General features: G+C 37.5%; 1 protein-coding gene across 8 annotated transcripts in view; it reads right to left on the bottom strand.

Annotated features, from left to right (window-relative positions):
• Window positions 1–916: 916 nt before the first annotated feature.
• LOC114875152 (zinc finger homeobox protein 4) overlaps window positions 917–25,870 on the bottom strand; it is a 233,612-nt gene continuing 208,658 nt past the window's right edge. For 5 of the 8 annotated variants that reach the window (XM_046287694.1, XM_046287696.1, XM_046287697.1 and 2 more), the window contains one exon: window positions 917–3,763. In XM_046287694.1, coding sequence (XP_046143650.1) covers window positions 3,045–3,763 — 719 coding nt within the window. In that variant the 3' untranslated portion in view covers window positions 917–3,044. Of the gene's footprint in view, window positions 3,764–20,827; window positions 20,899–25,870 lie in introns of all 8 variants that reach the window. The other 3 variants (XM_046287699.1, XM_046287700.1, XM_046287698.1) reach the window with 3 other exon arrangements.

Raw genomic sequence — 25,870 nt, 5'->3', positions numbered from 1 at the left:
ATAAATACGTGAACATGTATATGTAAACATAATATCGTAAAGTATAATAAATAACAATGACGATGATAGCGATATAATGATGCTGATGATAATATATTAATAGTAATAGTAATAATAATAATAATAATGATAATGATAGTAATAAGAACAACAATAATAATAATAATCAAATATAATATTAGTACTCGCCATTATTAACGTTATATTTTAAAAAGCATCTTTTACAGACAGGAACCTCAAGTTACTTAGTTATCTTACAAATAGTTACTACTTTGTTTCTCATTCGACGTAAATGACTAATTTATGTTTGCGCCCGTTTCTTTTACCTACCCCTAGTTTCTTACCCCTCCCGCTCCCCCCCCCCCGAAAATTTCTTTCAAACTAATTTCTACAGCTGAGTACCCTCGATTTATTTCATGTTTCCAGCCCTCGTGCTTTTGTTTTTTTATCAAACCTTTTGGCTGTTTTGTTAACTGACGATGAGTCAATGATGTGTAGTTGTGTAGGTATGGGCGTGTGTGTTGGTATTCGTGCAAGATGTTTTTTGAACGTAAGCGTACGTACGCGTGTATGTATTTATCTACTTAAATATATATAATTTTTTTTTTGTTCATTTTATTCGTCAATTTATGTATGTGTATATATATATGCTGTATATATACACACACGAATGCATGAGTATATCTGTAGTACGTCATCTACCGATGCACATCATTTTTTTCTTCCCTTCCCTCAAATCTACATCTAGATGTAATTAACCGATAACTTACGAGCTAATAGTGAAGTTTTGTCGTCCTCGAGCAGACCTTTACAAAATTCCCGTATCTATTGATCGAGATTGTGACTTTCCACCATCGTTTTTCATTTTTTCTTTTTTTTTTCACCGCGATACTTAGTTCAGTTCATCTTCTCATTACGAGCATCGTTTCTTTTTTTTTTTTTCGCGCGTACATGAAATACCGCACTTCGTTTGTTCTTTATCTTTTTCGAAAGAACCATTCGCATCACGTTTAATTCTATCACTTTCGAAAACAAGAACAAAAGGTTCTCGCCTGTTCGATTTTTTTTCTTCTTTTGTTTTTTCTTTTAATCATTTCGCTCGATCGTGTAATTACATCTGATTGATTGATTAATTGTCGATCGTTAGTTAACGATAATATAGTTACAGCTATCGATAGCTATGTCTAAAATTATTTTATTACTATCATTATTATTACTATGCGTGTTATTATCATTAATGTTATTATTAATAATATTTTTTTTTTTCTTATCTCGCGTTATTAAATATAATTTTATTAAGTATAGGAACCATGTTGCTGGGTCTTGCCTGTCATTGAATGCGAACGTGTGCCGCGATTGGACAGCTTCTGCCCCTTCGCGCTTTCTTATCTTTCTTCTCGTTTGTTCTTTTTCTCTCTCGTCGCTGTTACTCTCGAAAAAATTGATGTTCGGTGTCGTCTCGTTCTACGATCGTAACGTTTGTTCTCGCGGTCAAAACAGAACGGAATATGTTAAAATTCACACGCCGATAACGATATATCGTATCTAAACCCCTCCCAGCCGCGGGGTTTATGCCCTGTATGTGTTTAAAAGTATGTATGCATATATATATATGCGTTTGTATATATATGTACATATATGCGCATATGTATATGTGTGTAGGTATCGAGTGATTCGGGTGTAAATTGTGTGTACGCGTATCGCGTGAACTCTCTCTCTCGTTCTGTCACCCATTTTTCAATAAAGTCGTAGGTCGGTCTCCTAAAACGTAATAGGATTCTATCGTTCTTTCGCGCGTTTCTTTCATTTCACTTGTTCATTTATGCAAATTAAAAGAGGAACGTAGCGACGTGACTTCGATTCTGTGATTTTCTTCTCCTAGCAAAGGCGCTCTGTGGTCATCGTCGGTAACGACGCGTTTTCTTCGCGTTCTCCTAATACACACTCCCCAGTATCACCCATACACACTCACGCAACAAGAGAAAAAAAGAGATAGGAAGATAGAGAGCGAACATTTTTTCGTTCTTTTTTTTTTTAGACGAACAAATACGTACGTATCCGTAACAAATGCTTCCGCTTAGTTTTCGTGAACTGTTGCGCGGTGTGCCCAACTTCGTCGCGCTTTAATGTCTGTTCGCATTTTTTAGTAATCCATTAGTTTCATTTTGTTTTCTTCTTCATCATCTTCTTCATTAAATCTTTATTATTACTTTACATAGGAACGTTTAAATTAGCCCACCTCAACGCGTCTTCAACGTCGTCGACACTAATCTTCACCCCGTCACCCCCCAACACCCCCAACCCTAAAACTCTTCCGTCCGTCGCGTTTCGCTATCACGCGTTTTTGAGCTTCTTTTCTCCACTAACGGTTAAGAATGGCATAAGCTCACGGATAGGTACGGTTAACGATATATCGGTAATTCGCCGAAGAAATCCACTTGGTACCAAGCAACGCCTTTGCGAACGGTATCGATCATTTTCGCTCGTTCGTTAATCTAACGCGTTTTATCATCCCGAACCTCTTCGTTCTTTCTAATGAAGGAACTTTAGTGAGCGTGCTTCGTGCTGGCACGCGTGTATATTCGTCGTAACAAAAATATTAGTTAAATTGGTGAATACACGACGGTAGTCGTGGGCAACTAAAATAGAATGAGATAAGAGAGAGATCCATATGCGCGTTTAGTCGTGATTGGTCCATCGTCCACACTCAAGGTACCTGGAATCTATACTGGATCCCTTGGTGCCCGAAGCAGAAGAAAAAGTCCCCCACGATTAACCCCAGCCTGGATTAGGACCTCCTCCCCTTTATCTAGTCTGTTAGGAACGTTGTTTGCTTTCGTTATCGAGTACCTCTCTCGAAGAATATCTATCCGACACTTTTCTCCAATCCTTTTTTTTACCCCTTTTCCCTTACTCTTCTTTTCTGGTCCGAAGAAGTCGCATTAGGAGGTGATCAGATACCTGTACGATTCTATCGCGTATCCCTAAAGTTTCTAACATCCTTCAAGTTCTTCAAGCGCAGTCCCCGTCCGATTCAATCTGATCTAACGTGCACCAGCCAGGGCGGCAACTTCTTGGACTAATTTCTGTCTCTTAACATCGGGACCGTTGTTGTTGTCCTGGCTCGCTCTTTCGTTACCCTGTGACTGGCCGGTCGTGCTCTCAGCGGCGGCACGAGCTGCCAGTAAGGTAATTTGATTAACGACATCCTCCATTTCGTCTGTAAGCGGATGCACTTCCTCGCCGCACTGACCGCCGGATTCACCGGCGATGTTGCAAAACTGTTGCTGTTGCTGCTGACGTTCTTGGTTAGCATCGAGGCGAGTACGATGCTGAACCGTTTCAGAGTGACGCCGCCATTCGCTGACGGTCGTGTACGTTCGCGCTGGGTTGTTTCCATCGCACAAGGAACAAGCGTAACGAGATTGAACAAGACGTAGCGCGCCGCGACGTTGTTGATTGCCTAGATAGCAGGATCTTTGGTGCGCGAGAAGCGTTGATTCCTGGGGATAAGCTCGACCACATCGGCGGCATACAAGACACAATTCGATTTCCACCTCGCGACAGTGTTGCGGCGGACCGTTTTCATCGGAACCGCACGGAGGCGTTGGCAGCCGCACCGTCTCCAATCCAGGATGATTCGGATCTTGCTGCAAGAATGCCTGCATCAACGAGCGCGGCACTTGGACCTGGCTGCCTCCTTCCACGTGCAACGACATAAGACCACTCCCGTGCATGCTGCCGCTTAAACCTGAAGCCGCTACTGAAAACAAACGATAGATCGATGTTGTTAACAAATGATTTATTATACAATTTCAAATTCTTCCTTGAATAAAGTTATTTAAAATAAAAAATCCCCATCAGTTTTTATTACTCTACCAAGCTGGAAAGGAAAATTTTTATTACAAGAATTTTTATATCTCAGCGTATGTATCTCGAGAAAATGAAAAATGATAGATTTTAGTTAAGAAAGACAAGAGTAGGTTTCTTTTCTGCGACCAAGGTCAGCACTGGTGCCCGACGCAACCCCGAATCAAATAATATAATAAAGAAGATCGTTAAGTAACACGCAGTAGATCGCAGCTGTCCGATCCGTGCGACACCCTTGAAACAATCCCGACTAAGAGAGCAGAGAGGGTTTTATTACTCTTAATGAGCACTGGTTATTTCTTTGAATGGCTTTGATTTACCCTCCCCCTTCGGTACCCCTCAACCTTTTACTCATCCGCAGATGTACACGTGTGTACGATCAACATCAGGATACACGTATTGGCACATACGTGTTTAATTTACATCCACGAAACCCGCGTATTCACGTGTGTCCACGCGGAGGCACTTTACACGCGCATCGCTCTTGCCTCGTCTCCTTAGAGGGCAGGGAAGCTCATTTGCGTACGGATTGAGATAGTAGTGCTTCGGCACCACCACCTAAATGTGTGTTTTTGTTTACATGTGTGACTACGTACGAGATTCTGATTGCCGGCCGCTCCCAAGTCCCAGTGGTTCTCAAACTCGTTATACCATATCGTCATCAACGTGCCAGATCCATGAATATGCAAATTTTTCATATTTCAGTTAAGCTGTGCGTTAGATATCTTTCCTTTCTTTCTAACTCCATGTCAAAATGAGAAACACAGAAATATGCATTATTGTGCCCTTTAAAAATGCCAGAAGCACGAATCTTGTCACCCTAAAGCGCACCAGCAATTAACTCCTGCCGAAATGGATAAAAAAATTGGAAGATTTATATAAAATGTGCGAAATGTAAATCTGTCCAGCATATTTTTTAAAATCTAAAGAATATCGAATTTATGTGAGAGCGTTAAATAATTATAAGATCTGTTATTCGTTAAAAAATGTCAGAAGTTTTATGTTATGGCAGGACTGCAGGATTCGGTCGTTTGGAAATCGAAATGCGTTGCTATAAATTAAAAGCTGAGAATCACTGAACCTAAGATAGCCGCGACGCATGCTGGAAATTTGTTCGGCAGGAATTTACGAGCGAGTTTCCGTATCAAACGCAGTACCGTCGATTCAAATGAAATAAAATATCGAATAAAATAATCGGGAATGTCGTTAGTTAGCGCCTCCAGGAATTTTAATGGACATCCTGGAACGATGTAATAACAGCCTGCAAATTTGTCACATTCAATCTTGTCCGTTCAACTACATAAACAATTCAGAATTGTGGATCGTAGAAACATTTACCGTAAAATTTTTATATTTTTTTTATATCAGGTAGATATATAACGAATTTCTAATGCTTAAGAAAATTCATGAAATTATTTACCTAATTTTTCAATCTGGTAACAAGTAAAATACTCGTTGCTTAACCGAGAAACGTGATAGGTAATTAAGCGAATTTCTTCGATTCTCTTCAATTTGCGAAATATGTTTAGTTGAAGTTCCAATAGATTGAGCGATCGGGATCAATGGATTCGCGGGTCCATAACTACGCTGCGCCAGGTAAGTATGCGACAATGGTGCATTCCACGTATTCTTGCTAGCGCGTTCTCGCACGGTGTGTGACCAGTACACCGACACACGAAAACACGTTGTGAACGTGGGCGTGCATTCCTGTCTTCGCATTCTCCTTTTCACTCCCTTTCCTTTTTTTCTCTCATTTTGTCCTGCAGCCACGGTAAGTGTTCTTCTTTCCTTCTTATTCACCTTCCTACGGCGAAAACCGTCCTTTCCTTTTTTATTTCACATCGAGGCCCCGCTCTCATGGATACCACGGTCCAGAACGGCTGTTTCACACCTCCGCTTGCGCGAGAATTAGGAAATAAATTAGCGGCCCGGCTAATTTCGTTATCTCGCCGGACGCGAGACCCTCCCGCTTGAGATGTCAAAGGACCGATGTCCCAGCCTTCGAAACCGCTGCCCAGACACGATTTCAGCCGAGTCCCAATGCCAGGATCAATGACTGTTCCTTCTTTTTATGGCTGTCTCTTTTCTTCCATGCTTCCCTCCCTGCGATGTATCTCGGCATCGACAAATGGGACTTCGTTAGAAAACGGTTCGATTCTCGTTCGGTTGGTAGCAGATGGACGGATAGAAATTGTAACATCTAGTCTGATTACTTTCAACAATACACGACAATTTTTACGCAAACGTGGCTTTTTAATACCTGTAATTATGACTAGTTTAGTAAGTTGTAGTATAATCGGTTTTCAGAATCACATGTGTCCTTTAGCAATTATTATTGAATTGTAAATTGAATCGGAAGATGAATTTAAAAATGAACTAATTGTCAATTATTGAAATTTGTTTTACAAGGCAATGTGAAATTAATTAATAGCGAACAATTCATTAATTTAATTTGTAATTTTCTTGGAGCATAAAATAAATCCTACAATTGAAACACTATTAGTAAAAAAAAAAGAATTACTAGTAATTTAGAGAAAAAGGTTGATAATTAAAGTTCACATTTATCGTATGAAGGTATACATAAGTACATGTGTGCGTGAAGGGGAAGGGCTATCATTAAAACCGGGAATAGTTTTTATACCGGTAAACACGTGACATTCATATCGGAGGGATTAAATTTGGGTTGGACCATTCTGGAATCACCTGCCCACCCATTTAACGTCGATACGGGGGACGACATTCGTTGTAGAGGTTCTCTGCGCCTTCTTTAGGAAACGTTGGATGTCGAGGATCACGAGGAAGTCGTAATTTCTACGGAAACGAGACAGCCGAGTGAATTGACGACGGCTTATCTTCTTGTACGGCCACAAAATCGTTTCGTACGCGTATCGGACAAGATAACGGCAGTGACGTATCGATAAATTCTGTTAATTAATTATTGACGTATCTTGGAACTGTTTTTTTCTTTCCTTTTTCTGTATTCGCCACACGTGAAGGTAAGCGGATCCTTTTTCTGTTTACTTTCAAATTTCATTTGTCTCGAAATAACTGAATTGTTTGTAGCACGTCAATTTTATTTTTATACATTCTTATAAATTATAATTGCAAGCTATTTAGAGGGTGATTTATTTTAATCTTGAGGGCTGATTTTCTAATCAGGATACGGTAATCGAAAAATGAATTAATGTTACATGATTAAGAGTAAGTAAATAATAATGGAAGAATGATTCAAACGCGATATGGTAAATGAAATTGAATCTCGGATATCGGTGTATGCATAATTCGTAGGGAAGAGCGATCCTACGAAGCAGGTGTTTTTTTAACACCTGTGCGAATGTCAGATCAAGTGTCGGAGTGGAATTAAGCAAACACTTTTTACGAGCAGCGAATGAGACCCAAGTGTTCAACACTTTATCACTGAATTACGATCCTCAAGTATTACCGCCATAAAAAAAAAGAACAGAATCGAGCTGGTAGGAGTACACCCTCGCCAGTGAGAAATTTAAAGGCATCACACCACCTGTACTTCGTTACTCATTATTGAATTTCCGGCTAACTACTGATTGATATCTATACATTTCGTCGGTGGCCAAGTGATTTAATTTGTCGTGAAGCGGAAGTAATGGGGTTATACCGAATCAACTGAGAAAATTACACTTATTAAATCAATAAAGTGTTTTTTTCATGCGTCGACTGTGGGTCAGATTGTTCAGGCACTTTCAAATTGTTTATTCAAGAATTCTAGAGGTCTAATCTTATTCTAGTAAGTTAAATTTGCATCCAAACATCGGTTCAATTGAAATACCTGCCCAGAATCTGTTCTTAGCCTGATTCCCTGCGAAAGTTAGACCCAGTATCGAGAGTGGAAAGCAGAAGGCGCAGTCTACTGTCAGATACCTGATTCCTCGACCTATGACGAAGAGGTAAAGAGAGGTCTTCGACCGGTAGCCTAAGCCGAGAAGCAGTCCCTAAAGAGGCACCAGGGTCATTAGCGAACGGAACATTTATCCTTGTCCCTCGTTTCTTCTCTTTCACTTGGTTGGGTGTCCGTACTTGATTCGCCATTGGTATCAACGGGTGCCAGGCAGGAAGACCCGTATTATCGAGTCAATTGTCTCTCACCCTCCTTCCCCGGCCAGTTCAGCTGACTATAAAATCATTATCACTCGTCCACCACCACCGTCATCAACCACCAACCTTCCCCCTCCCACCCTACCGGCCACTTCTTGTTCGATGTTGAACGCTCGATTATCCCATTAATACGGCCAGTCCGTGCGTCCATCCATCCCGTCGGATCTTTAATTATTTAAATGCAGAGCAACGCTGGAGATCGGGCGTGAAGGGTACACGAAGCCTTCAAAGTCAAAGGCGAATTTCATCCACTCGGTTTCACCTTGTTATCTCACCTTTCAGCTCCTTTTGCATTTGTCATACACGACGAGCTGACCTGTACTGTCACGATAGTAATAATGGTCTGCGTTTTAAAGATCATTCGTTTTCCGTTTGAAAAAATGATTCCCTGAACCAAGTATTGTATTTCAAATTTTTGATCATCAGTTCTGTATTGCTTCTTTAAAATCATAAAATTATTAATACGAAATTGCAATTACGATTTTACTATTAAGGTTTCCTAATTTGACAACATTAAAATGTAATGGTACATACTGACATTTGAAAAAATTTATTGTGCTAGAGTGATAAAACTGGACCATTTAGAATATGAACAATTCTAATGATCATAAATGGAATAGGATCAACAACATATCTAGTAACAATATTTGTCTCTATAACTACGCAGACGTCGGCAGCACTGACCCTGACACGATAGAAGCAATACCTCTCGAAGATTTGCCTTAATGATTCTTAACTGGTCTACACGGGAATCAAAGCGTTCTCATAGTCATCCGTTCAAGAAACGACGAACCGTGTTTAATACATTATTGTCGAGCACTTTGTACACCCAATCGTTAATGATTGCAGAAGTTTATGATTAGTTCTTGAAAGACATAATACGTAGATTTAATATTCAATATATTGGCAGAGAAAATTATTTTGAGAATTATTCTATAATAATTGAGACTGTTAATAAAATCAAAACTAATCAAATCAAGTTATATTATTTCTGTTACCGAGCAAGAAGTAATAAATAATAAAATGAACTAATTAAAACAGCACGATTATTATAATTATACGCCTCGGTTGTATTCGTAATGAGCATCAAATTACAAGGGTTATTAAACACTAATTTAATGAATGAAGTGTCTTACGAGGGAAGTCGTATATCGTGTGGTATGTTGTAATAGAGATTAAAGATAGAAGGGAACATCCTGAGGAACTTATAATTCAGCCGCTTTCTGCGCTTTCAATTGGCAGCGTTACAATTGTTTTGCACAATTTTGGCAACGTTCAACGTCGATTAGAATGGGAAATTACAAAGACGTCACTATTTTTATATATATTTAAGGAATCGTTAAAATGACCTAAGAAAAATGTCCCCATTTATATTTATTGTAAACCTGAGCAACGCGTTTAAGGAAGAGTTGTAAGTATCATTGCTATTCCTTGCACACTGCTCAATTATATTCAATCTGAAAAGAATAAGTAATGGCAAGAAATAAGGTAAGAAAGGTAAGAGGTTTCCTCGAAGAAGAGTCACGGTAAGGGAGCACTCCTCGGCGACATCCAACTTACTATTCCATCAAGGCCTTTCCTTTAACAAACGTCACGTCAGCAGATTCGATCTCGTTAGGATATCGCAGAGTCGTTAAAAATAATTGACAGCTGGATAATTAAGGGGTGGAAAGCTACCCCTTCAAAAACGGAACAAGCAATACCTTCCTCACTGGAGAAGAACGATTTCCATGATCTGTTTCTTAAAGCCTAACCTTCTGAACCTCTTATATTTATTTTCTCTGTTTTACTTCTTTCCATTATGCCTCGGCATGTAGCAGTGTCTTCGTCAATCTGCTTACGTTCCTCCTCGAGTAACTCTTTATCTGCGGTCCGGCTTTTATTAGCACATCGTTAGGAAGCCCAGAAAAGGGGTGCATGATTCCTTTAGACGGGAGGGTGAATACAGATCCCTAAGGGCTGACTAACAGGCATCCATGGCTTGTTACATAGATCGAACGAAATTGAATTCTTTGGTAAAAGAAAATTTGGGTTATTCATCATTCACGTGTACATGATGTACATGTGATGAAACTAAACCTTACAAGAACATCGACGTTGATGTAATCTAACCACTTAACGGCAAGGTAATTGTATGACTTCGGTCATCTACATACAGTTTTTTCTTTTTTCTTAATCGCTTTGTAATTTAATTAACAAGCAACAAATTATATATAAATAACCTGTGTTTCTATCTTTATAAAAATTATGATATTAAAATATTTGATAAAATATAAAACGAACAAGAAGTTATTACAATTCCTTATGTTTCTTTGTTGGTGGAAAATTCATATAAGAGAAACGAGTGGGAGGTATCGTAAATATTATAGCAGCTGGGTTCGAATAAAAGAAAATACTTGAATAATAATCATCGAAGCCCCCTCGATCCTTGTTACGTGTCTGTATAATAAGAAGATTCGGTAGAAGGAAGAAAATACTCGCAGAAACGAGAAATTTTTAATTAGGAGGATTCGAATCAACCCCCTCCTTCCTCCCTCAAACAATGCTAAAAGTACTACTTTCAAGGAAACACTTGAAGTCCACCAATAAGATGGATTTTAATATCGAACACTACCATTTATTATCACCCCCTCATTACAGTTACAAAAGAAAAACAGGTAATCAAGGGATATCGGAAAAACTTCGATCCTACTAAAGTTTCTTTCTGTAATTTACAGTTAAATTGGAATAAGAAAACAATCTTCAATTAAGGATACTTCAAGATTCCTGTTGGTTGGTTTATCGTTTGTGATCGACGAGATGCGTTTCAATTTATGCGCTAATAAAGAAATCTTCATGAAACTTGTTAAACAGGTAACGGATACCAGAACTCTCATCAACGACATACGTGTGAAATACGATACGTCTGTTTTTATGATTGCCGCCGTTAGTTTCACCCAGATGTAATTAATGCTGAAACAGTGAGATAACATTTTTCTGATGGTGTCGCGTGTGACATCGGTTAATTAATGAAAGAAAAATAAATTAAAAATGATTAATAGGGATGTTCCTTTGATTTAGGATTTTAAATAGGACCTGTTATTCCCTATCTTAATTGGAAAGACCCAATTTTTATTTGATTTCGTATATTATATTATTTTATAATAGAAAATTATTCTTTCAATATATGAAACTATTTGTCGGTCGATTGATTCTTCTGATACGACATTGACACGTGGTTACAGTAATTAAGTCGGAACTGGGGAGTGTGTAAAAGTAGGGCGTTAGTGTTTTCCACTGGATAATAAGAAACCCTATCAACTAGTGCCCGTATAATTTAAATTCGTATACGTGTTCACTGCAACTGAATTCGAGTTAAAGAGTTCTTCAATAATTTCTACACGTGTTTCAATCTTGTTGACGTAGATAAAATGAATAATTGATTCTACTATAAAGTGCTGTGAAATTTTCAATACCTCGTTTAATTTTTTTTATTTAAACGTTCCATTTACTATTTTATGAAATGAATATAGCATTAATGCTACTCAGAGTTTTCTTTAATATTTTATTTCTCAATCATATAAAATTTAAGGTGGGTGATTACCAGTAACTATCACGACATTCTATTCATAAAATTGATATAAGAGCAGACCTCATTTTATGAAAACTTATCATAAATGAAGGATTGTGTTTCGAAGAACGTTTCTAGGTGCAAGTACATAACACATGCGAATAATCGAAAATGGAAATCAATACGTGTATTCTTTTCAAATTCCTGAGTATGACATACCACAGAACAATAATGCGTAGAAGACGTATGGTAAGAAACTAGGACGTCAGATTTGTCTTGAAAGATTAAGAAGCCCTATCGTGATCAAGGCTCGGACATGTAACTATTAGATAGCTTGAAGCCGTAATGAGAAATGAAGATTTCTAGGGTAAAGTGTAGAGAGTGGAGCGTTACTCGAGTGGTCGATTCCACCATGCTAATTTCACCCTAGAAAGATTAAAGGATAGCGTGGAAATCATTCTTCAAAAAGCATTGAAAACATATTACTTCTATTATTTGGAGAATTACAGCAAAGGATTATTTATTTTCTTGGTTTAATAAAGGTATTATTTAAATAAAAAAAGCATTAGGAATGAATGGTTACGCACGAGACTCTCACTTAATTGGAAACACTGAATGAGAATCATAAAAACAAGGACGGTATAATGATATCGGCAAAGAAGAAACGGTACAAAGATTAAAACGAGAAGCCCACAGAATATGTAAACGTTGTTAGTAAGTTCAAAGGCGCTACTCGGAATAAATCAAGCAAGAGGGTTCACGGTACGTGGTTTCCTTCTTTCCAGCTGCCTCCCTGACAGTCATTAGGATAATCAACGAATTAGCGTTTCCACGCTAAGGAGTGGATAAGGTATAAGGAATTAGGAGGACAAAGTGCGTCTCAACACGCGATATACCGAAACCGTATAAGATGCACGCTCGTTCAAAAGAGATTCGTCTGTGTATCGATTTTCGTACCTCTTTAATTCGGTACCTTTCAGTTTAAAAATGTTTCATTTCAAATATATGCATTAGTTTTATTTCATTAATAAAAATATATTTTAAACCATTCGCATTGGTTGCTAATGTACAGGGTGTTCCACGCGACTATTCCAAGCTATTGTTTAAAATCTAAAAATGTAGAAGATAGATCTTTTTAAACAAACTTAAAAAAGCTTAAAAAAAGAATCAAGTTTTGAATTTTGTACAAATTGAAAGAAACAAGGAAGTTTGAAAGTTAAAGATGAAAGTTAGCGAAGGTGAAGTATACTTCATGTATTTTCTTAAATAAGTGATTTTGAAAACTGACAATTTTTACATCAAATTCATTATGCTTACATACATCAAGATTACTTTTACTGGATTCTTCACCTTCGCCGTGGAACCCTCGAAGAAAGAAAGAAAGTCGAGCTATGTTCCGAGATCTTCCTTGAAGATAAACCAACCCACGTGGTCAAAGAGCTGAACTATCTCATCGTGTTTTTCACGCCCCAAGACAGAATCGTTCGTTTCGCGCCCATAAGGGGTACATAAATGTTAGCGTGTGAAATTGAGCAGGACGAGAGACAACTGCGTTAACCCGCACTAATTAAATGCTTTTTAACTTCAACCGGAAACGGTTTATTGTATCTACATCACGGACATAAATACAACTGTAGTATTTATATACATGAACAGATTTGTATCATAAACGAATAAATCTTTCTTTTCGATTAATTTATTAATAACGTCTTTTAATTTTCAATTGAAGATAATTAACAAGTTGACTGCCATGGGAGTTACTAATTAATAAGAAACTTAATTATTCAACGTTATATATAAGATAGTTCCTTATTAAACGTACCACGTTCTTGTTATACTATTTAAATTTCAAATACAGTTATGTACTCGTATTAAGATTCGGACATCGTACCATTTCTAAATTCGTTGTTTCGCATAAGAAATGATTATTTAAATAACGTACTATTTATGTTATGAAAACGTTAACCATTAATTACACATGATATTTAAATAATTCCTTTTTATACGAAGCGGCAAATTCAAAGATTTCATGGTACTCGAATATTAATATAGACATTGAATAAAAATGTGTATCTCATTAAAATGTTATTTGTAAATCAATATAATTCCTCGGATTCCTGTCCCGGGTATCAATTGGCTTTAAGTACTCCTCCGCTTTAAGCCTTTAAGCATCTGACCATAAAGTCAGTGTAATTATCATGGTGAATCCAGTTCACCCTCATCAACAGGCATGCAAATAACTCGGGGTTAGTTAGCTAAGGGGTTGCTGTGGCTCGGTGTCCGTGAACAGAGTTTATTCATTAAGGGTTGATGGCTTAATTGCCAGCTCGCAGCATCACTGCCACCCCCATCAGTCACCACAACCATCATCCTACCCCATCCTTTTGCTCTTCTTCCGTGGCTGTACAGCCTCGTCAGAGAGCAACAGGTTGCAACAGGAGACGTTTGTACAGAGTGCTCTCGGCTAAGTTGGGATCGAACTCATTTACACCCCAAATGAAACGGTTAAACCGACGTTAATTAATTGCCCTGGACTGTTCGTCGTCTCAATGTCAGGATCTGTTTAACTTTCAAACAGGGGATATTTTTACTGAATCAAAGTAACTTCTTTGGTACTCATTTTAAAGACATTTGTGAAAACAAATAATTTTTTGGAAATGTTCTAGATGAGAGAAATAACATATTTTTATTATTCTTTAAGCAGTATTTTTAGTTATGTAAGCTTTTCCTCATTTTACACAGAGGTAACAATCGCACGAATTTTTGTCATTTGTATGCGAGACAACGGTACAGTGAACGTGTGTCGACGTGAATTACCGCGGATGTCAAGCCTTGCGACCCATTCGTACGTATGAACGATTTAATTTAAGGTCGTTGGTTTAATTCCTGGTAGAAAGTGTGCTTTCGAACAATAAATGGAATGCACACGAGCAAGGAAAATAGAAAGAATGTTTTTCGAATCGAAGTTCCATCACTTTCCTCTCGTTTGCTCACCGTACACGTATTGTTACAATGTTTTCTGATTGAAAAATCACTTCACATTTAAACAATGAAACCATACTGTCCTTCGTTATTACAAGACCCCTCTTGTATAAGAAGTTATCAATTACCAATATTAAAAAATTTACAAATTAAAAGCTAAATCAGTACTATTAATAGTTGCATAACGAATTTCGTTAATTGTAAAAATTTACTTGTCGAATTGTTACAAGTATCGGGCGATTAATAATTTTCTTCACGAGTTAAAAAAAATAAATTGCCCGAACAATATGTGGAAATAGCTAATCGTATAAAGAACAGATGTGCCGTGGATGAAAATGGTCTTACTTAGGGTAGAATCCAGAAATTCCCATCCATGTGATCGTCTATCTAAGCTTCTGTCCAAGGAAACGCGAACAGGACCGAAGGGTGGGTATGATTTAGTAATGAAGATATTAACGGACCGAGAGCATACCACAGAATACAGAGATTCAACTATCTAACAGCTAACATAACTCAAGTTTATGACTCCGTGGCGGCCATTTCTTTCTGCAGCCCTCGTCGAACTTCTTGTTCCTTTTTGCACACCCGTTACATTCTTGCAATTAATGCCTAAATCGCTGGGGAAATATTCAGCGAGCATGTCTGCAGCTTCTGTTCGGCAAAGTACCTTTCATCTTTGGTACTTCGTATTAATTATATTAATTAATTGGCGATCGATTTCATAGCTCCATGATTTTATGGTACATTAAATTAAGAATTGATATCGTTATACTTAAACGTTCAATTTTTAATATTTCTATTGCTATCAAAGATGTAGAAATATTGTTAACTGTAAACACGATCAAGATTTCTAATGAATTTAAAAAATTTGTTAATTTCTAAAATTTCTTTTAAAATGTAAGTGTACCTACTTATTTCTCCAAGAAAACTTGAAGTGTTATATCCTAATATTTGTATCTTAATAAATGTGCATAAATCTTAATTTTGGGTATTTTATTTCCCCTTGTGTTAAGGGCAAGGTTCCAGTTAATAGGAAAGAAGCCAAGGGAGGAAGACCATAGCTTGGAATAAGTTTCAATGGTATACGTTAACCAAGTTATGCTCTTGCGGCATTATAGTGTATCTTGGTTATTTTTTATCATTATTTTTATCTCTACGTCATAACACACAGAAAGAATTATTTTTCCATTATATAACCCCACCTTATACAGATTATAGAAACAAATCATTTAACTACTGTCTACCTCAAAAACAATTAGAAATACGTTCTTTTGTGAAAAAACTTTAAATCAATGGAATAAATTATAATAGACGGTATAAATAAGTATAAAAAAGATTTGTGTAAGACCAAGGAGATAGCCTTTACAAATTCAAATAAATGGTAGCTGAATTACAAATCCAATAATGACCAAATGAAGTTGATTTGTAAGTAAATTTTGTGAAATAAATTTCGTAATTATTTAAATAACGAATGAATAAAACACATGTTATGGCAAGTTTATCGTGTCTACATTAAAAATGCATCATTCTCATTAATCCTTCGCTTGAAGTGGTTGTCCATTTACTGAATTATACACCGGTGAATTATTTCTCTCTATTTCCTGTAGATATCTTTTATTATCGGAAAAATATAACATACAGGATGCGTATTGACCATAGTGATTTTTGTTAATGTATTCTGATTATATGTAGTTTGGCCGTATATTTTTACGTCACAAGGGGAATTGTTGCAAGCCCTTCTGATAGCAAGTGTCGAAAAAAATAGCTTTATGTCACGAACGATTATTACTAAATTTTTCAAAGGGAATGACGCATGGCAGGGTCAGGGATAACCCCTGACCTTGTATAAGACAAGAACAGGGTCATTCACCCTCACGATTGTGCGTTGGTGCAAAATAGGTGACTACAAACATACCATAAAATAATATAAAATAATCTTGCTATTATACTAGTAATATGAAAAAAAAAGTGCCAAGCTGATATATGAAAATTAATTATACGTATCCTTAATAATTCATATTTTAATGTGTTTCACATTAAACATTGTTTATTTTAATAATAACCACAGAATTATTTGCAAAAAGGAAGATAAGTTAATTTTACCAAACTACCATTATTCCCATTTAAAGCATTTTGATTAGGACTACGACTTGGCGTGTCTAGCCGTGACATTTCATTGCACGCCGTTATCGTTTCCAGCAGACATGGTGGTGGTAGTCACGAGATAACTCCAGGAATGATTACAAAAAGACCGAAAAACGAAGAGGAAAGAAAGATGGAAGCGTTTCGATTGAAACATCGTTCTCACCCTTTATTTCGTTTTTTTCTCGAACGTGACACGCTGTTTAATCGATACGACGACAGTACGATCGGCGTCCAACCAGGAACTGGTGTGCTTGATTTTTCAGAACAAATCATTTTCCACATCTATACGGGTCTTTATTTCAACCTCTGCCACCTTTGTTTCGTTCCTTTTGATTTCTTTATCCATAGGGCACGCCTCGTTTTTCGTCGATCTAACATCGATCACTATCGTTCTCTTCAAGTTCAAAGCGGGGACGTCTTATTATTGGACTTTCCACTTTCTTGACACAGTCCAATTTCACCCTCCCTCGTCAACTACCCTCATTTTCAGTCTATCTATCGGAAACTTATTTTCGCAATAGCAGCTCAATCGAATCTCATAACTAGACAATAATTGATTTTTTAGTCATTTGTGGAATTTTATTACAAATTATTGTACAAATTATTTCTAGTTAATAGAAAATGATAGAATACATTAAATTTTTCAGTGATATTTGTAAGTGACGTCAAAACTATTGTTCTTACAGTACATACTTCAAATTATAATCGTACGTATTGAAAAACGTACTATTTAACTGTTAAGGTAGAAACTATAAGAGAAATCGATTTTGTTCGTAAGTGGAGTTATGAATCATTGAGTAGTCGAACAGTAGAGCATTATTACTGCATGCGTATCAAGAGTTTCGCTTATAGATATCGATCAGGTAGTTCATCTTCTTGGTACAATAGAGTAATCGTTCACATCATTTGTTCACTTGTATCGTTTTTATATAAATATTAAGACATTTCCTCGAAAGTTATTGCAACTTTTATTACAGTAATCATAGAGAATTGATTCATTTCTAAGAAAAGTTGTCGTAAAGGGTAGGGAAAAACATTACCTTTCCTAACGAATAATAATGGTTGATAAGAAATTTCGATTTAATTGCAATTTATCACGTAGCAGTTAATTATTGCAACAATACTACCACCGCTGATGATTCAGATGTTCTTTGTAAGTAGTTTCTTTGTATCGAGGTATTCTTGTCGATCGCGACCAAAGGTTTCAAAAAAAAAGGCTGAACACAGTGAATGCTGACATCACTTTAATAAGTATTCATACTATTCCCAGGGTTCAATGCCTGTATTATTTGGTACAATGCGGAAGATTACGAATCTACATGACAACGGGTAGAGTTTGACCGTTTTTGGATCGTGTTAAGGGTCGAGGTAACGCCTGACAGACTTGACGTGAAGTTTATTCTTATGCGTTCGATCATTTCTTTATTTTCATCGTAATATTATTGTTCCAAGGAAATTATATTTCTTTCAATAGAAAAGCTTTCTTTGCATTCATTTTGTAATAATATTCTTTTGGAATCTAGGAATTAATTTACTTCAAATCGATTTGTTTCTTTTTGTTTTAGGACCCCTCTGTAGCTCCCTTTAGAATTCCCCTTAAGGGCACAGACTCCTTGCGCTATGACCTGTATGCGTGCACTCACACAATCAACGAAAAGCATGCACGTATACGCCATGCGTGAGAGAGACACTCGATTTCGTAAATTTCGTTTTTCGTCTCGATAATTGCAGAAATGAAATTTTCGCGGGTACAGCACCCACGAGTAGACTTCACCACAGGGTGGTCTGGTCCGTTTGAACGCTATTAAACACCATACGTTGAGAAAAACGGTATTTTCGATACTATAAGATTGAGACAGACGCTGTTGTAAGCAAACAACATGGCTGCCGAATGCTGCGTTCGGCTGCATTTTAGCAAATATTGGACGATTTAATGGTTTTTTCACCCATAGCACACCAGACCACCCTTCCTTGAACTAGCACAATGTCACTGAAATTCGATTTTTCACAATTTATCACTTCTGGAAGACGTAAAACGAAATTTACGATTTGCACGCATCAGACGTCAAATAGACGGAAGAATAGTTCACTGATTTTCCGTCAGAGGCATTGATGGTATATTTGACCACGTTATCATCGGGGTCGATAAAAACACAAATCGGTCGATAAATGTAAATTCTAATTTGACACCACAAACGGCTACGCGAATATAGCCACAAGTATGGCATAGTTGCCGCAACGTATTAAGACTTCTGTCACGCTGTTGCCACATCTATTACAATTGCAACAGGCTCGAGCCGATTTTGATTCCTGCCAGACATAGAAAAGAATAGGGCGCTCGAGAGAGAAAGAGGTCCGAGAATGAAACAATACATGTACGTACTAATGTGTGCAACCATCAAACTTTTTTATTTATATTTATAATCATGTTTTTTTATTAATGAAATGACAGATAGAATACTTGAAATGGTATGCCAGAAAAATGAATTATGAAACTTGCACCATATACAGTGAAAACTCGATAAATGTACGTAACTATTGCCGGTCCACTCCGCAACTATTATGGAATAGGAGAATCATTTTTCAAATTTGATTGTCTAGTCAGTAAACACTGATTAGAAAGAGTCAGTAGCTAAAGACGAAAGAGGGACCGAAACCGGGATTTATTGCCTTCATTTAAATGTCCCGTGTCAATGTGACCATACTAATGCACAGAATAAAGTTTTTTATTTGGTACTTTTGGTTAATAAAAATTTCACTATCATGTGGAGAAGATTTTTCTCATTAAAATGAAGCTAAACACAATATAAATCGGTCAACATTTAGTAGCATAATATTGGGTTAAATGTTGTGCTTGCGAGTCTTTCTCTCTTTGTTTATCCTTCTTGCGCTATCCTTTTCTATGTTCGGAAACATCAAAGAACGACGGATTCGTGGTGCTGGTAGGGGTAGAATGAATGAAATAATACACATAACGTAAGTACGCGACCATAAGACTTATAGGAATGAAAACTACCTGACATAATAATTTTAAGAAGGGAATAAGAAATAAAGAAATGAATAATGAATTTTAATATAATTCTGTCACACTTATTGTTAGACTGGGACACCCTGTATATGCAGGTACAATTATGATTATATTTCAATCAATAAATATTGTATATTCTAGATCAATTTACATGTCTTTATTTTTCATTCCTTTCCTGAAATTATTAATGCCATATAGTTTTTATTCCTATAAGTTTTATAGTCGCAATTATTATGTGTATTACAGAGTCTCATCGAATCTGTCGTAGCGTGTGACTATATTTACGCCGATCGGCCCTGCGTTATTTCATTCATGATACTCCTTCTCTTTCTTTCGCGCTCTCCTTTTCTATGTCCGCCAGGAATCAAAATCTCGCTCGGCTCGAGCAAATTCATTTTGCTAGATGGTCACAGATGCGGCAACACCGCGATAGAACTCTCAAATAATGTGATTTGGCAACTATGCCAGCTCACTTTCGTTTCTTATTCTGCATAATGACGTTAGATGTCACACCGTCAAATGTCGAATTTCTCAATTATGTGTTTTCACGATTGTCCGATTCTTTCCAATGGCGCTTACATCGATTCGGAGGAGGCCTCGAAGGAGTCTGTGCCCTTAATCCAGCGTTGGGTTCAAGCAATAGTAACCGAAAACAGGGTACAAATCAATTAAGGTATATAAATAGAATTAATAAGAAGAAATTAATTTCTCAATTGAAGAGTACAGTAATGTTACACATACTTTTCTATTATTATTGGAGAAAATTTCATGGTTACGTATTGAAATTATACCCTTAAATTATTTGCACCTGTTGGATATTGATAAAATTAAAGTTACTTGCATCTGACACCAGCAAGCATTTATATTAATACAGAAACGATAACATCTACATACGACTGAAACATGTACGAATACGTGACATATAATTTGCATATCATTATCTACGCTATCACGCTGCTATTACACATACTGACACTATCAGTGGTTCTCATTATGCGACCCATAATGTGTCAACACCGCACTAATATCCGTTTATATAATAAACGAGGAATGATGCGTTTTAACACGGGTCTATTAAGTTCCACGTAGAAATTTGAATAATATTTATCGTTGTTACTGACCTGTTGATGGCCAGAACGCGACTGAGGTTGGGAGAGAACCTGGCCTGCATGGTCTACTTGCACCGCTGAAACTATCACAAGCATTTGGTGTTTTATACGGTCGTGATGGAAATTTGGTATTTTTTTTTTTTCACACACGAAATAATTTTGAAGAGTACAAAGTGGGATTTTGCCTTCGTAAAATTCTATGAATTATATTTCAGAATTTTCGTAACTCTCGATGGATACTAAGAAAGTACAGAGCAGGCCAGACTCTCCCTCTCTCGTTGCTTACACATATATAATTTTCTCAGGACAATTTTGTCCTTAACTGTGCAAAAGTTTGTTCAATTTTTTCGTGATTCGAATATTATTTCAGTCTGATCGTCGAATGTATTACTGTTCCACAGAAATATAGATTTCATTCAGACAACATTAAATCATTAAAATTATTCATTAATTTATTAATAATAACAGTCAGTAACCGTTATATTTTTTTGAATAAACCTTATCAGAGAGCGATTGCATTTATCCAGTTACAAGTTGCACAAATCGAAAACAATCTCGAAGGACATTTTATCAACGTCATTTCCGTAAATCATTCGGGTGCATCCTTTCATTTTTATTCTTCGGTGGTAGAGAAGAGAAAAAGATCGGTAAGAAAGGATGGTCGAAAGAACGAGGAGGAGAAACGGAGCAACGGAGGAGCAAGAGGTAAGAAAAAAGCGAGCCAGGGGTCTAGGGAGATCACGAAACAGCAGGGTGATCTCGCGATGGAATTTAGTTAAACAGTCGTTGGAGACGACAACGGGGACGAAAACGTCGCGTCGGTCGGTTGGTCGGTCTGGTTGCTCTCTGTCTGGGTGCTTAATAAAAATCCAAGTCTTTTCGTTGCTACCCCCAACCCCTCTGACACGTTCTGCGGTAGAGAGAAGAGAAGCGAGGCTAACAGCCACGACATACCCTCGTTCGCGGTTGTGTTCCGCTTACACGGATTTCACGAGGAAGCGTGTGTTTCCTATCCGGGCACGCGTGTGTCTTCCTCCTGATGTTTCGTACCGGTGTTTGTGGCCCGTATCGAGCGTGTGTGCACCGTATGTAATACGTTATGTGTGTTCGAACCGAGAGCGAGTGGCGCGCGCGGGCGCGCCCTTTGGCTACGAGTACGGTAGCGATACGTTTCTCCGACAAATAAATAAAACGAAACCGTAAGCGAGGGAATAAAATGTGATTTACAACGGTGGAAAGACAATGGCCGAGGCTCCGCACAATAATGTATGCGGATGGCGCGGACTGGTACCCGGGGATACTGACTTCTGATTGGTCGTGCCCCAACGCCAGCGCTACAACGGAAAGCGATAAATAACTGCGAACAGATAAAACCTTTCTTTCTGCCTGGGCTTAGCTTGGCCACTCTCTTGCATTGGACTTAGCACTCGACTTCTCCTTTTCCTTTCTCTCTTTTTCTCCCTGTTACCTCTATCTTCCTTCCTTTCCTCTCCTTTTCCAACTTTTCTCACTCTGCTTCTTCTTCTTCTTCTTCTTTTCTTATTCTTTTGTTTTTCGTAGTATCTCTCTCTCTCGTTGTCTCTTGCCGCCGCTTCGCCAGAGCAATTTCGAATCGCAGAGGCCGATTCGCACAAACCACGACAGCCACCACCACACCACGACGAACCGCCCTCATCCTTCTTTACTTTCTCGCTACTAGCTCGTAATATCGTGTTCCTGCTGCTCGTTTGACGGCACCCTTGCTGTACAAGAATCGCGGAAGGGTTCATTTTTCTAGACTGCAAACGGGTTTATCCTTGAAACAGATATCACATCGAGGCAACAGTCGATGACTTTAATGCAAAATTGGACAATCTTTGTCGGTAGTTTTATCCTATATCGAAAGCTATAACATATAAACCTACGGAAATTAATATAAATTCACGTCAGAGATTTCTCAAATCTTCGAGTGTCGTTACTTCAAAGGTCTACTCTCGAATCAATGAGGAATTTACATTTCAATTTTGGAAATGACTTCTTCTCCCCTCCCGATTCGCGTAAATACGCCAGACCGATAGCCAATTTTATAGAATCACGTTTGGCAACGTGTCACGCAGCGCGACCGGATGCCAACATTTTCCTTCCGCCGATACGTACGATAGCGGGATTTAATTAAAAATCGCGATCCGCGGAGGCTAGCCGGCGATTCGATGAAAAACGTCGAAACGGCCTTTACAGAGGGTGAATAGGGAATGGAAGAGGCGTGGTCGATTTCAAATATTTTGCACAAACGAATCGAGAAGAGGAAACCGGTGGTGACGGGACGCGGGTATAGAGATGCAATTATTTAAAACAGTAATCACGGAAATGAAAGAGTGGATTGAATAGATCCACCCTTCCAACTGCCGGACGTAGAATATCCGACCGGCTTTCCCACGTGGAAAAAGTCTCTAAAGGCTTTTCTTCCGGCCCGACAAGCAGCAATGCAAACCAAAAATCAAACGTAACTGTAAAGTTAGTCCTCTTTTTTTCCCTCCTCTTTTCACAGTGAAACATGTTCGTACATCTCCATCTTTGATACTTGTTTCATTTGCGCGTTAGCCAATTCGCTGATACATACATTGCTTTGAAAATGGAAAAAAAAGAATGATCGTGTATCGTGATCATTATAGAATTAATTAATAGAATGCAACAAAATACCTTCAGCGGGTACTATCCCTGTTTTTCATCAAATTACGTATGGAACAAAAGAAAACATTTAACAAAATCTGTTTTCCAGTTTGATGCTAAAGTATATTAAGTTTATTGTTGAAACATGATCGATGAACGATTATAATGTTTACGCAGGAGTTGGCTGTATTTACTCGCACACTAACCCAGTTTGGGAATGACCTACCATCGCCTCCTTCCTCTCCCTAAATTTGCCCGTGGGTGACTCCTACGACCTTTATCCGACCCTCCTGAAAACTGTTAACCACCCTTTGTGTTTGCCATATCGACGAGGATACCACTTTCCCCGTGTATTCGCTATTGACTCTGATGATTGATCATTTTGATTTTATAATAGAATCTGATAGGATCGACGAGCAGTAAGTGGGAACGGCTGATAAAGAGATTGCATTATTGAGACAGATTTAGGGAAAATTAATATAAAATACATTGTGTGATTTCACTTACGATGCATTAATGATAAATACGCTATTCATAGAAAGTATTTATGTAGTAGAATGCTGCAAAGTATTGAAAAAGTCATCGAAATTAGTTAAGTATTATTTTATAAAAATTATTTTTCTTATCTACCTCTAAAAATGTTCAATAAATTTTCATAAATGTTCGGTATTGATTTCTTTCTGTTCAATTCTCCCCTTAAATCTTATAATACTAAAAAGCTTATATAAACAGCCATAGTCTTTCCATGGTTAACAAACCGCGTAAAAAAAGTGGGTGAATAAAGTTTACAAAGAAGCTGTCGTCCTTTTTAGGGAGAACGACAGGGGATATTGCGACTTTAATATTCTTCGACAGACGTTTCACCCCTCTTGCCAGCGAGGAGTCTTTTCGTTTCTAACCGCGTGTCCCCATCCATCGTTCGCGAATCTCTTCGAATTTTAATAACTTCGTGAATGCCCAGAATCCAATAATGTTCTTGGATATATATTTTCTACAGATTGTTAAAAAATTCTATACCCTGACTATCTCGTATGAATCCATCTTTAAATTTTGAAATTTCTGTTCTTTACGCGCCTTTTTACCTTCCAAAACGAGATTAATTTTGAAACAAATTTTTCTTCCCAATCCCCCGTCGTTTTAGACATGTAAATTTACTTGCGAAAGTCATATATATGTTTTTTTACACCCTCCAGCCAACGTATGCAAGACTTTTTCCCGTGCGACCTATTAGACCCGCCTCTGAATTCCTAACCTTCTCGTCTGTACTTTCAACCCTCTTGGTGGCGTTGCAGAAAATCTCATATTCCAGAATGACGAGGCGACTTCGACCCCCAGATATCTTTTCTTTCCTGCCTTACGAGATATATTCTTCTTTTTAGCACTGAAATGTCCGGTAGCCGGGATATCCCACTTCGTAATTCGATTATAAGTAAATTTCAACCTTCCTTTATGAGAAACAAACTCTATAAACGTGGAAATTTCATTTTGATTTAATAAAAGTACTGGTTCGTATATTTCACAAGCAATATCGTCCTGTTTCAATTTAAATATGGTAGTTTCGAAAAAGGAAATGGAAACTTGTTTTATTATTAAAATTAAAATTCTATTTTTTAAATATAGTTTTAAAGTTTATACCTTTAATATCATAGAAATGGTAACGAGTCATTAAAAACTATGATTTCATGAGGAAATAAATTTGCATTTCACTGAAAATATTTCAAGCATTCTTTTCTTTAGAACCTACCGAAAGGAATCACTAAACCGTGAAAAGTAAATTGCAAGTAAATTACCGTTTTTCCTTCTCATTTCAACAGTCAACGTCCAATAGATCGATGAAACTGTCGATATCCAATAAAACTATTTTTTCTCTGGTGACATTTCTGCCGCATATTTGTCATGGTCAATGGCTCCGATATCGATTTCGTAGTTAAGTAAACTTATTACCAGTAGAAATTTAGTACAAGTTAATTTATTGTAAAACTTCTCTTCTTAGGTTTGGAGAAAATCATTAGTTTGGCATTCACAAAGTTACAAGAATCACGAGCAAAGCTGTAAAAATTCAAAGTAAAGACGTTTCTTTAGATTCGAATTACTTGAAATCTAGTTACAATGCAGAAGAGATTTTACAAGAAACAAACGTGTCTACTTCTGTAAGATTCTCAGAGTGGTTAAAAGAAGTCGAGAATGTTGAAACACCGCGACGGCGAAGTCGCGACCGATAAAGTCGGTCGTCGATGTCCCGAATGGAGAATGGAGAATAGAGAATCGAGGATCGAAGAAAAGAACGAAGACTGTCGGGTCAGAGTGGTTGATGGAGGTTAGTTCGTAGCTGGAAGGGAGTTGGGCGTTGAGCTTCGAGCAATAAGATAAGGATAATCGAAGCAATCGAACGGCGCTCCTGACTGG

This window comes from Osmia bicornis, chromosome 11, assembly GCF_907164935.1.
Source record: "Osmia bicornis bicornis chromosome 11, iOsmBic2.1, whole genome shotgun sequence".
NCBI classification, from domain to species: Eukaryota; Metazoa; Arthropoda; class Insecta; order Hymenoptera; family Megachilidae; genus Osmia; species Osmia bicornis.
The sequence above is the reverse complement of the archived record's forward strand: the minus strand, read 5'-3'. Positions and strand labels throughout refer to the sequence as shown.